At 46.9% G+C, this 13405-nt stretch overlaps 1 protein-coding gene across 1 annotated transcript in view; it reads right to left on the bottom strand.

Moving 5' to 3' along the window:
- The window catches only part of LOC138505078 (mucin-5B-like), a 2064041-nt gene that overhangs the window by 383651 nt on the left and 1666985 nt on the right, over positions 1 to 13405 (bottom strand). Inside the window, exon 33 of the mRNA XM_069625397.1 lies at positions 676 to 804. Coding sequence (XP_069481498.1) covers positions 676 to 804 — 129 coding nt within the window. The remainder of the gene's footprint in view (positions 1 to 675; positions 805 to 13405) is intronic.

A 13405-nucleotide genomic window follows, 5' to 3' on the forward strand; every position in this document is an offset into this window, starting at 1 on the left:
TAGAGCGACCATTTCCTCGAACTCCCTTACTCCTGAGGCATGTCAGACACATGGCATCTGTAGACTGTGTAACTATGGGTCGATTAGAATAGTAATATATTCCTTGATGTATTGTGGTGCTTGTCCATAAAGATACTTATGGACGATGGTGAGCATTTTAAAGCAGATTCTAGCTTTCACTGGCAGCCAGTGCAGATCTCTTCTGTGGGCTGAAATAAACTCGTGCCTGTATGTGTATGCTTGTACAATGTCGGAGCAATTCCCATACCCCCTCTAATTCACAGAATACCTGCATTTTAAACAGTAATAGTCTAACAACATTTGCACTGATCTACCAGTGTACAATATTGATTTTGCAATGGTCAGTCGGTGGAAAAGATGCTTTTGGCAGGTGGATCAGTGACAACGTAAACTGCTTATACCAGTGAAGTCGATTATTCTGGCCAGAGAAGTTCCTCTTTCGTTAAAAAGTAGCATCTGTCTTTGGTAAAAACATCCTTGTGCCCATCATTCGCCCTCCTGAAGCATCCTCTTTCAACGGACTTGCTATCATTGTGTGATGTGTCACTGATGCTCACCATCCCATATGGTCAGCAAGACCTTTCTGAACAAAAGTCTCCACCGGATGTGAAACATTAGAACAAGGTGCCCAAAATGGTTGGGAGAAGGACTTACCAGTTGGCATTCAGTGAAACACTCGATGGGCTGGCAATGGACCGTGTGTTGCTGAGTTTTTGGATCCACATCCCAGGAACAATTACACTTAGAACAGGGTTCAGAGGCAATGTTGAGGATCACTCCAGGCTTCGGGAAGAAAAATAAACAGGACATTTTGAAAGTGTTACCACATTGTTCTCAATAGACCTCTTAGGGCAAAATATGAATAATTGAACAACGAATCATGTTTTGAACATTTTTAGCATACTATTACAAAACGCTACTCCCCCCACTTCAAATCTGCTATCAACCTTCTATATCAGAAATAAGTTCCTACTTCCCATCTGCAAAACAGAAAACAAAGAAAGTTACTCTCCTTAGTGACTACTATGCTTCTAGTCCATAGTAGCCTTACCTCCAATCTCATGTCCAGTCGTTCTCTACGAGTACGTGACCTGACATTTTCTGCACAGCAAAAGCTTTTCCTTAAAAAGCCATAACCGGGTGTACTCCCTCACACAACCAGCCCTTGGTTTAGCATGACTTTTCTTTTTCATCAGTCAAGAACACACATAATGGGTAGCTAGGTTTTTGTGGTGGGTGGTGGGAGTGGCAGGTGGAGAAAACAGGATCCTGAGCTAGGAATGCAGTAGTCTGCGCAGGTAGCAAACGTTCCATAGCCGTACATGGCGTCCCTTTTCCTCCACACTCGTGGGAGATTACCATACAAGGAGATCCAGAGAGTAGTACACCCTAGCTCCTTACCTAGTCTAAAACCTTTTTTTAATTGATTGGCCAGACTGGCATCAAATATGTAAATGGAATCCAGAGCCTAATGTCTACACTGCAACATGTGAGTGGGCCACATGATTTCCTTGCAGATTATGTCATTAGGAATGTGACTTTGAAACATTATTAATGCCATCTTGGCTCTTAGGCTAGAGCGAGGAGCCCTCTTGGAGGAAGAAGCTTCTGAGCCACATTACATTGTGGGCTACATGGCACAATCCACCCACCCATGCAGGCCTTAGACGTCTGTTTTCCTGGAGGGGGACCACCATAGACAATTAATAGTTTGTCTGATGACTAAATATCTGCTTTCTTGTCCAAGCAGAACATCAGTGCACATCTGATATCACAGTTGTCCCTTTCCATAATGGAGGATGGGTTAGGGAAACAAGTGGGGAGAGAAAGCCTGCTGATATTAATGACGGATACAAGTCTTTTGTGGAATGGATGGATGAGTTTGTAAATCCAATTAACTGTGTAAGATTTTGAAGCCATCCAAGTTTGCAGTTCATTCATTCATTCAGTCATTTGCTATCGTGCCTTTCACCATAATTATGGTCCAACACCCTTTTGGTTGAAGGCCCTCGGAGGGGCCGGAGTCCAAAACTGAAGAGTTTGGGAGGTGCTATTATGCACGTGTGCATTTCAGCCATTCAAGTTATGCGAGGGTGGCAAAGAGCCTGGTAGCCAACCATGTCTAGCTGGAGTGTGTATGGGCACAGCTGACGAATAGTATGAGCTAAAGGGGGTGGGAGGTTGTGTTTAAGGAGATAGTAATGTTGGAAGCTACAGTTCGAATCTTTTGTCATTACAATTAGCTTCATTCTTGTGGCAGAGGTGATATGCAATAGTGTTTGTATTATTTGTGTTTGCAGCGTGTGTGGCGTGAGACCATGCCTTACGCTAAGGGTGTGGTGTGCCAGAGGAGAAATGGGTTAGCTCCACAAACAACAATATTTATTTCATGGGTTTCATCTATGTACAAGGAGCAGTGCTGTGTTTCCCAGGTGATCTAAGTGCTCAATGAATGCATAATACTCACCTTCTGGGAGGTTCTTAGAGTGAGAGACTGCCATCCCCAGTTTCTTCTAGTGAGAAACAAGGACCCCATTTTGTGATTGCATGCGATGGCCTGGCCCACCATCCTGTGCTTTAGAGTTACTTGACGTGCCTTACATGAGCGAGGGGTATGAGGTGCCCCGTTGTCTTACGGGATGATCAGCGTGATTTTCCCAAGGTGCATTTTAAGTGCAAGGCATTGCCCCCTCCTAGACCATATGGGTGCAATACATGGCCCACTGTTGGGATTTGTTCTGAGTATGAGTTGCTGGGGTGACAACCCGAGTCCTCCTTGTGTGCTTTGCGTCTCACAGGGTAGGTTGCATGGCAGAGCAAAGCGGTTGAAAGGCAAAAAAAGGCTAGTAGCTGACAGATGGGCAGAGCGTGAGGGAGTTCCAGAAGGTGGGTGCGAGGACGGAGAAGGAGGCACCTCCTAATCTGGAGAACTTGAATGGAGGCACTACCTCATTGTTCCTCGGACCTGAAGGGAAAGCGAGCAGGAAAATCATCTTCCATGAAATGCACAGCAACTTGGCGGCCTCTGAAGGGCATATCTCTAACATAGTGTTTTGGTTTTTGATCATATTCAACAAATCTGACATAAACCTTTCATTTTAGCTTTTTTGTTATGACAGTGAAGGAGGCACCTCCTAATCTGGAGAACTTGAATGGAGGGACTACCTCATTGTTCCTCGGACCTGAAGGGACAGTGAGCAGGAAAATCATCTTCCATGAAATGCACAGCAACTTGGCGGCCTCTGAAGGGCATATCTCTAACATAGTGTTTTGGTTTTTGATCATATTCAACAAATCTGACTTAAACCTTTCATTTTAGCTTTTTTGTTATGACATTGAATTAAATATAGCACTATGTATATGTTTTTGATATTTTTGTCAAGTTTTGTCTGATATGTTCTTGTATCAGATACTTTGGTAAGAAATTATGAGGATAAACACTTATATTCAATAAGCTTTAAGTTCTCTCTATTTTGTGTTTCTATACCAAGGTCTTACACTACACGAACCCAAAGTCAAAAGAGAGGTCACAACAAAATGATAGTAGCCTCCCTTCACAGAGTTCCCTAAAATCCTTTCAAAACCCATGAGAAGTTATATTCAGCAAGCTAATTCTCTACTCTCTATTATCCCCTTTTGAAAGCTGGTTTGTCGAGATGTTTACTCCTGAAAAGAGGGGACCTGTCCGTCAAAGCCTTTAAGCATCATATAGGAAATAAGCTACTTGCCTATAACTCCTGTTTTCCAGCATTGGTATGTTTCATAGATTCACATGCTGTATGAATATTCCCTGTCGTCAGGCTAGGAGTCCTCAGTAACAAAGAGCAGTTTATTTCATAAATTAAAACTGCAGTCACTTTAGTAGTAGTCATTGTGGGTCATATTGCCCCAAGGCAATATAAATGGCTCCTTTAGCTCAACCCCTGGAGGTCATTTTTAGATTTGTCTAGCGTATGTAAAGTGGTAATATGAGCCAAGAAGAGCCCAGCGGGGAGGCAGGAGGGTTACATGTGAAGCTATGAAAGATACCAATGCTGGAGAACTGGAGTTACAGGTAAGGAACATATTCCTTCTCCAGAATTGGATCTTTCATATATTCACATGCTGTATGAATGGATTACAAAGTAGTACCACATAACCATAACGGGTTGAGGCAAGTTCCTTGAAGAAACACTTACCCCAGGATACACTCACCTCATGCACCCAGGCTACGCAGAACCACCTGGCCCACCCTGGACTCTTCCGCAGAATCCCTGTTGACAAAGTAAAACCTTGTACATTTGTGCACAGATCGCCAGGTCGCAGCCTTGCAGACGTCCAACAAGGGGAGTCTGGAGAGGAAAGCTGTTGTGGTGGAAACACCTCTTGCAGAATGAGCCCTGGAATCTCCAGAGAGAGGCCTGCCAGCTTGCTGACGACAAAAGGAGATGCACAAGGAAATCCATCTGCCTGACTGATGCCTTGGAAAGTGTGTTTCTCATTCCATATGGACCAAAAGTTACAAAGAGCTACAAGGTCTTGCGGAATGACCTTGTGTTGGAGAAGTAATATTTCAAAGCTCACACCACATCACTAGATTGCAGAGAGCTTTCCACAGGTGACAAAAGCAAACCAAAGAAAATAGGTAACACCACTGGCTCATTGAGGCGATCCAGTGGTCTGTGCCACAGAGCCTGGGCTTCCGTCGACAGAGAAAGAGACCTGATGCCCCACTGCTTGTATATATAAAACATTGTGGTGGTGTTGTCTGTGATGACCAGGACAACTTGGCAGCTGAACTGAAGGAAGGACTTGAGGGCCCAAAATACGGCACATAACTCCAGAAAATTGATATGAAGAGTCTTCTACTCGTGTGTCCAGAGATGCCTGGCATGCAGATTCTCAGTATAAACGCCACAGCCTTCCAACGAGTTGTTGTTACTCGCCACTCTGAAATAGGCCCAAGATGTGGAGGAGTGACCTTGGAGATGATGGTGGTACAAGAATCGATATTCAGCCTTCCATCCCAGCTCCCCTGAGTACAAGACTCAGGCTTCCTCAAAGAGGGCCTCTTTTCTACAATGTACCTCTCTGCTGTTTCAGTTGGGACAGACAGAGGTGTCAATTGAATAAAAGAGCGGGGAGAACACACACCGCCAATACCAATGCTGCAAAGGAATACAAAGATATTAGACAGTGTTGAAATTAAACCAAGTAACAGTTGTATTTTACGGGAAACTACCTAGGTAAGTATTGGAGTGGAGCTTCCCCGGGGTGGATCTACAAAAAATAAAACACAATGAGTGGGATAATTCTAAAGAGACTTCCTAAAGTATCAATCCCACCTAAAATATCGAACCAATAACAACTAACCTGAATTAGGATATTTTGAGGAAAGTAGTCCATGAAACAGAAGACAACGAAAGGAGAAAATAACAAACAGGAATGTTAGTATAGGGAATTAGCCCCGAACGGCACGAGGGTCGCACTAGTGCCGGGTTGGTGCAGTTTCAGCAGAGCGTTTCTATGCACTTGAAGACAAGTTCACAATATAGTCACTCAATGTCCCAGAATCCAACAAAAGACAAATATCCAAACAAGGCCATGGAGAGAAATAATAGCAGAGACGGGATTTGTCAATTATAACTATGTACCTGAGCACACACGCATCCAGAGTAGGCATAGAAAAGTTCCAGATTGTTGACAGCAAGTCCTCTGCAAGGAAGGCTTTGTGGTTCCGTGTCCAGAAGGGGCTAGCTGCAATGAAGTACCGCAAGAGACAGCAGGAAGCCGGATCCAATAACGTTCCGAGTCAAAAACCAGACGAGTACGACAGGAATAAAGGAGGAGGTAAGCCAATCCAGAAGTCAGGCAAGGGTCAAAACCAGGAAAGCAGATAAGGAATTCCTGTGGAGAAGACACAAAGTAGTAACGGACCTAACCGCTGTAGCTTGTAACGCTAATTAGCAGCAACGAGCCCCTTGAAAGACAGTGGTTTTAAAGCCGTATGGGGGCGTGTCTTGCCGTACGTCTTCCACGTACAGGACGTGTCAGCTGACACTGAGTCCATCGTAGTTTGTACAGGCGCCATGGCAACCTGTATCTGGTCCACAGAGGAGCTTGTAAAGAAGTCGTATTCTGCAAGGAAGCCCGCAGGGAAGCCCAAAGTGTAACAGCAGCCTCCCCCAAAGACTCCGGCAACCCCCTGGCGGAATGGAAACTCCTCAGAAGCTCCGGACAATGTAAGTTGGACAGAGGCTCCCATGTACGGTCACACACCGCCAATACCAATGCTGCAAAGGAATACAAAGTTATTAGACAGTGTTGAAATTAAACCAAGTAATCAGAACAGTTGTATTTTACGAGAAACTACGTAGGTAAGTATTGGAGTGGAGCTTCCAAAAAATGGATCTACAAAAAATATGAATAAACACAATGAGTGGGATAATTCTAAAGAGCCTTCCTAAAGTATCAATCCCACCTAAAATATCGAACCAATAACAACTAACTCGAATAAGGATATTTTGAGGAAAGTAGTCCATGAAACAGAAGACAACGAAAGGAGAAAATAACAAACAGGAATGTTAGTATAGGTGTCAAGATGTACGTCCCTAGGACGTGGCGTACCTGAATATCCAGGAGATGTTCGTTGAGGCGATGCCAGGCTGTCGGTTGGTTGGTAGTCCGAAGAAAGATGACGCCAAAAGTCAGCCCCACTCCCGCCCTAATGGCACAGGGCTGAAGGGGGGCCAACTCCTGACGCCACAAATGAGGCACTTCCCTGGATCTTAATGTGGCACCAGAACAGTGCAAGCACTGACAGGGAAGGCCGTTCCAACGGTGGTACTGGGCTGGTAGATGTCAGGTCCAGCACTAGGAACCAGGAAGAAGGACGATGATGCAGGCAACTTGCTAGACAGGGTCCCAGCCAAGGGCAACAGCAGACAGGATCAGGCAGAGGAATTGAAGGGGGACCCCAAGATAGGGCCCCTAGGAGGTATGAGCAGACAGGAAGCAGGACCGAAGGCAAGGAGGGGGCACAAGGAGCAGAACAGGACCTGGGAAGGAAGGAAAGAATCGGGAGCGGGGCAGAACCAGGGCAGGAGCAACAGGAGCAGGGAACAACCCTAACAAGACAGGAGGGGAAGGCAGGACAGGGGCCCTACCCAACAGGGCAGGGGAAAGGCAGAGTACTGAGCAGGTCAGGACTCACACAGAGCGATGCGGCGGGTCAGGAACCAAACCGTGTTGAGACGCGACTAGTTCCCGACCTGACCGCATAATAAGGAAGTCCCCGCCAGAACGAGGCCAGACACGCAACGCCTCCTCGCGCGCGCCCACAGCGTGAAAGCGAGGCTTGTAACGCAAGCTCTGCGCCGCCGCCTGACTGCACATGCGCAGAGTTCCAGAGTCGGCGAGATGCGCCCGCGGAAGGCGGCGCCCCATGCAGCCGTGAACCCCCCCAGCAGTAACGGGGGTATCCAAGACCAGGGGAACCCCTCAAGGACTGCCTGCAGGTAGGTGGCGGTGTCCTAACACTATGCCCCCTTCCAGAAAGACCAGGAGCCCCAGGCTTCCAGGGATGGCGAAGAAAGAATTTGCGAACCAGACGGGGGGCATGCACATTACTCCGGGGTTCCCAGGTCCGATCAGAGGCAGGATAGCCCTTCCAATCCACCAAAAACTGGAGCACGCCCTGTCGGATACGCGAATCACAAATCTCCTGAACCTCAAACTTCGGTGTGCCCTCCACATCAATAGCGGAGGGACGAGAGCCAGAACAACCATAGGGATCAGGTAGGTAAGGCTTCAGCAAAGAAATATGGAAAACGGGATGGACCCGCCAGGAGGATGGCAACTGTAACCGAAATGCCACAGACGAAATCCACTTCAAAATCCTGAAAGGCCCAAAGTAGCGGGGAGCAAGTTTCGTGGGCAAGTTACGGACCGGTAAGTTTTTGGAGGAAAGCCAAACCTGATCCCCCACCTGGAAAGCGGGTTCAAGGCTCCGCCGCCTGTCTGCCTGATCCTTCATGCGTTCGCGAGCCTCAGCAAGGACATTTGCGGCCAAGGCATGGAATTCCTGGATCTTGGTCACAAGCAAATCAGCCGAAGGCACGGCACTGGGCTGGACCGGACAAAGTGGCAAAAGCTTGGGATGTAATCCGAAAGTACATTGGTAGGGACTCAGTCCAGTAGCTGAATGTACTGCGTTGTTGTAAGCCACCTCGGCTAGATCCAGATGAGCCGACCAACTGGTTTGGGTGGCGTTGGCGTAACATCGCAGGTACTGCTCCAATGTTTGGTTTGTACGCTCAGTCTGGCCATTAGTCTGAGGGTGGTATCCAGAACAAAGGGCCCGCCGTACATCAGGGTGGCGGCATAGTTGACTCCAGAAAGATGAAATGTACTGTGATCCACGATCGGTAAGTATTTTCTGGGGAAGCCCATGCAAACGGTAGATTTCGTGAAAAAATGCTTGTGCCATCTGAACCGCAGTAGGGATCTTGGAAAAGGGGATGAAATGGGCCATCTTGGTGAAACAGTCAATGACAACCATGATACAAGTGTTGTTTTCAGACAGAGGGAGATCTACAATGAAGTAGGTAGCAATGGTATGCCAAGGATAGGGTGGCGTTTCTATGGGTTTCAGAAGTCCCAAAGGTCTCCTTCGTGGTGTCTTCACCTGAGAACAAACAGGACAGCTCTACACATAATGCTTGGTCTGGCTAGCCCACCCTGGCCACCAGAATTGTCTGGCTATCAGTTCTTGGGTGGATCTAATGCCTCGATGTCCACCGATCTTTGAATCATGGAATCTCTGTAAGCTAGCTGACCGTAGTGGAGCAGTGGGAATATACAATCTGTCATCGTAGTAAAGCATCCCATCCTTTTCTCTGATAAGAGGTAGTTCCATCAATGTTATCCGGTCAGAGCTGGCCAAGGTGTCTCGAGCAACAGAACGCAGAAAAGGTGAGACGTACAACAGGAAATGCTTTGAGGCGAGAAGAGACTGGTCTAGATGGTCTTGTTCAATGTCATCTTCGAGAGAGCGGGAAAGTGCATCCGCTTTCAGATTCTGAGAGCTGGGAATGTAAGTAATGGTGAAATCGTAATGTGAAAAGAAGAAGGCCCATCTTGCCTGGCGGGTGGTCCGACACTGCAAGGAACAGAGATACTGCAGGTTGCGGTGATCAGTACGAACCTCTACTGGATACCTTCCACCCAATAAATGATGTCGCCATTCTTCAAATGCTGTCTTTATGGCCAGGAGCTCTTTCTCGACGACTGCATAGTTGCGCTCGCTGGAATTCAACTTGCGGGAGTAATATGCCACAGGGAATTCCATCCCTGACCCTTGATCCCTTTGTAGTAGCACAGATCCTACGGCAAAGTTGGACGCGTCAACCTCCACAATGAATGGTTTTTGTTCATCTGGGTGATGCAAGATAGGAGAAGTGCTGAAAGCTTCCTTAAGTCTCCTGAATGCCGCCGTGGCCTCAGACTTCCATATGAATGGCACCTTGCTGCTTGTTAAACGTGTCAAGGTGGCGGACAACTGGGAAAAGCGAGGAATGAATCGTCGATAAAAATTAACGAATCCCAAGAAACGTTGCAAGGACTTCACGTCGTGAGGCAGATTCCACTCAAGAATAGCTCGTACTTTCGTGGGATCCATCTGAATGCCAGAACAGCTGATTATGTAACCGAGAAACTCAATACTGTCCTGATGAAAAAGGCATTTTTCGGTCTTGGCATAAAGATGGTTTGAGACAGTCGGCTGAGAACTTCTTTCACATGGGAGACATGGTCCTTCAGACAGGAAGAAAACACCAAAATGTCATCGAGGTAAACCCAGACGGAGATTCCGATCAAGTCCGAGAATATCCCATCCATGAACCGCTGGAAGACGGCTGGGGCATTACGCAGGCCAAATGACATTACCCGATATTCGTAATGCCCTGATGGTGTTTTAAAGGCCGTTTTCCATTCGTCTCCAGGTTTAATCCGTACCAAATGATAGGCCCCACGGAGATCCAACTTGGAGAAGATACGTGCTGTACGCAGAGATTCTATGATGTCTCGGATCAAGGGAAGGGGGTACCTGTCCTTCCGTGTGATGTCGTTCAGCTGTCTGTAGTCCACACAGGGACGCAAAGAACCATCTTTCTTTTTAACAAAAAACAGTGGGAATCCTGCTGGTGACTTGGAAGGAGTTATGTATCCCTTGCGCAGACATTCCTCCAGGTATTCATGAAGTGTCACTCTCTCATTGAGAGTCAAAGAATGCACCTTTCCGTGCGGGATGACCATGTCAGGTAACAACTCGATGGAACAATCACAAGACCTATGGGGAGGTAAGGGAATGTCCCCGGGTTCTGAAAACACATCTTGAAACGCAGCATATTCTGACGGAACTGATTCCAGCAAGCAGACCCTGGGTGTTCAATCTCTCTCAATGCTCATTGTAGCTGTCAAGGGCTTTGGAACGGCCCTGGCTATATAGCAATTTCGAACACAATGAGGGGAATTGAAAGTCAGGGTTCGTGTTACCCAATCAATCTTGGGATTATGCTGCAATAACCAGGGTAGCCCAAGGACGATGGGATACGCAGGGGACTTGATCACATCCAGAGATACAATTTCCTGATGTCCATCGATTTGGAGCTGCAAAGGCCCAGAGTGTTGTCGAATGGGTCCAGAAGCCAACGGGGTTCCGTTGATTACTTCCACCAATGAGACGTGTTCCTTGGTAAGAAGAGGTATGCTGTTCCTGACAGCAAAATCAAGATCCAAATAATTTCCAGAGGCTCCACAATCCAAGAGACCGAATGTCTCCACTGACTTGTTCTGCCAAGATACTTCAAGTTTCAATACCATCAAGACCACGGGCTGCATGGGTTGTAGGATTGCCTCAGAACCAGGAAGGACAGTTGCAGATGAAAGGCCCGTCGTAACCTTCCCAATACACGACGGGCCCTTCAGTTTTCTGACTTTCTCAAGGGTCGCAGGGGACAGGTCCCTAAAAAGTGACCTGCAGCTCCACAATACAAACACAATCGTAGATCCCTCTGCCGCTTCTTCTCAGCTTCAGTCAATGGCCCTCTCACTGCACCCAACTGCATAGGTTCTGGACCGGTTTCAGTGGTACCTGGTACTCCTACGGGTATTGGCAGAGGTCTTGGGAAGGTTCTTTCATACCGTCGTCTTTCACCCTTACGTTCCGCCAATCGATGGTCAATCCGAAGCACCTGGTCTTGGAGGGCCTGTAAGGTGTCCGGTTCCGGTATATTGTATTGTATTGTATTGTATTGTTTATTTGATAATGCGCACAAAACCCAGGGGTAGCCGGGCGCAGCAGGTACAAGGTTACTTAAGCTTGGGTTACATACAGAGTATAGGCGAGAAACAACATAACAGTACAGTAAGACATATCAATACTTGCCGTGTGGCAGAAGAAAAAGAAAAATTAGCATTTTGTAGTTTTGAAAGAGTGTGCAGGTCTGAGAACAGACGTCATTTTGGACAACGGTGTTATGGACATTGGGTGTCTCAGGAGTTAGTTGTCGTTTGTCCAGAGCCAATTTTTTACCTTGCGTCTAAAATTGGAGTAGGGTAAGTTGGCTCTTAGTGCAGTGGGTATTGCGTTCCAGGCCTGGGCAGCTTTGACAGGGAAGCTTACTCCGCCTGCTTTGGAGCGTCTGAATCTAGGGGTTTCGAGTAGGTAGTGGTTAGTAGCCCTGGTATGGTGCCTAGATGATTTTCTCGTTAGTCTGGCTGAGATGTAGGGGGGAGCAGTGTTGTTGAGCCCTTTATGGGTAAGTGATAGTGTCTTGAGCAGGACTCTGTCGCTGATTTTGAGCCAGTGGTGGTCTTTCCTAACGTTTGAGATATGTGCATTGCGGGGTATGTCAAGGGCAGCTCTAAGAGCATTGTTTTGAAGGATTTGCATTTTATTTATGATGGACTTGTTGGCCCCTGCATTGAGGGCATTGCAATAGTCTAGTTTGGACATGACTAACGCATTGGCAAGCATGATGCAGTTGGTTTTAGAGAGGTAAGGTCTGCAGGTCCTGATTAGTTTGCAGGTGTACGCTGTAGAGGATGCCAGGGAGTTGACTTGTTTTTTGAGGGATAGAGTGGAGTCGAGGTAGAAGCCCAAGGTTTTTACCTCGGTAGCCACCTTAATTGTATTGCCATCTATGTTAAAGTTACGATAGTTGGGGCTCAGTTTTTTTAGGTTGGAGTCGGAACCCAGTATTAGTATCTCAGTTTTGTCGTCATTTAGGCAGAGGCCGTGGGAGGCCATCCATGCCTGAATGAGGAGGTAGATTTTGTTTACTAGAGCTGTATCTTCGACAAAGTTGCCTGATAGAGGTATGAGAATCTGCGTATCGTCTGCATAATTTGTGTAGGTTACCCCTAGTTTGTCAAGTTTGTCGAAGAGAGGCTTAGTAAAGATATTGTACATAGTCGGGGAGACACAGGAGCCTTGTGGGACACCACAAGTGATCTGGATTGGGTCCGCTGCTGCTACAGGGGAGAACACTCTCATTGAACGGTTAGCTAGGAAGGATTGTACCCATGCTATAGCTTCACTTGAGAAGTGAGCGGCAGACGCTAGATGGTTGCATAATACTGCGTGATCCACCAGGTCGAAGGCCGCTGACAGGTCAAGGAGGAGGAGCATAGCTATGTTACCTTTGTCCTTCAACTCGTCAATTTGTGTTTTAAGGTCAATGAGGGCTGTTTCAGTACCGTGCAGTGGTCTGAAGCCGGATTGCCGTGTACCTAACAGTTGGTGCGTCTCCAAGTGGTTTTGGATTTGGAGGTAGGCTACTCTATCAATAATTTTGAGGAGGAATGGGACCGTAGTAATAGGCCTATAGTTAGTGGGGATAGCTGGGTCAAGTGTCTGTTTTTTGAGGAGGGGGAGAACCCAGGATCCTTTAAGGTTGGTAGGTACAGTGCTCGTGTTAAAGGAGGCATTGATAAGTTTCGAGATGAAGGGTGCTAGATCTCTGGCTGCATCCTTAATGATTTGCGCAGGGCAATTGTCGCCTTGGCAATTTGACGGTTTAAGGGACAGAATGACCTTTTCCGTTTCCAGTATAGAGATGTTGGTGAACCTGAAGGGTTTAACATTGTTTTGGGGGGGTGTGCTAGGTAACTCCTTCAATGGGGTAGTGTGGGTACCGTGCGGGTGCAAGGAGGCTTTTTTCTCAGCAATTTTAGATTGAAGGGTTATGATTTTATTTGCAAGGGCATTTTGGATGCTGGTGCACCAGGATTTGTCCTTGGGGATATTGTCTATGGGGGCAATAGGGTTTTCTAATTCACGAAGAATAGTGAAGAGTTCTTTGGAGTTAGAGTTGGCTTTACTGATTCTATGATTGAATGAGTC

Source organism: Ambystoma mexicanum, chromosome 11 (assembly GCF_040938575.1).
Source record: "Ambystoma mexicanum isolate Mex_15411 chromosome 11, UKY_AmexF1_1, whole genome shotgun sequence".
Classification (NCBI taxonomy): Eukaryota; Metazoa; Chordata; class Amphibia; order Caudata; family Ambystomatidae; genus Ambystoma; species Ambystoma mexicanum.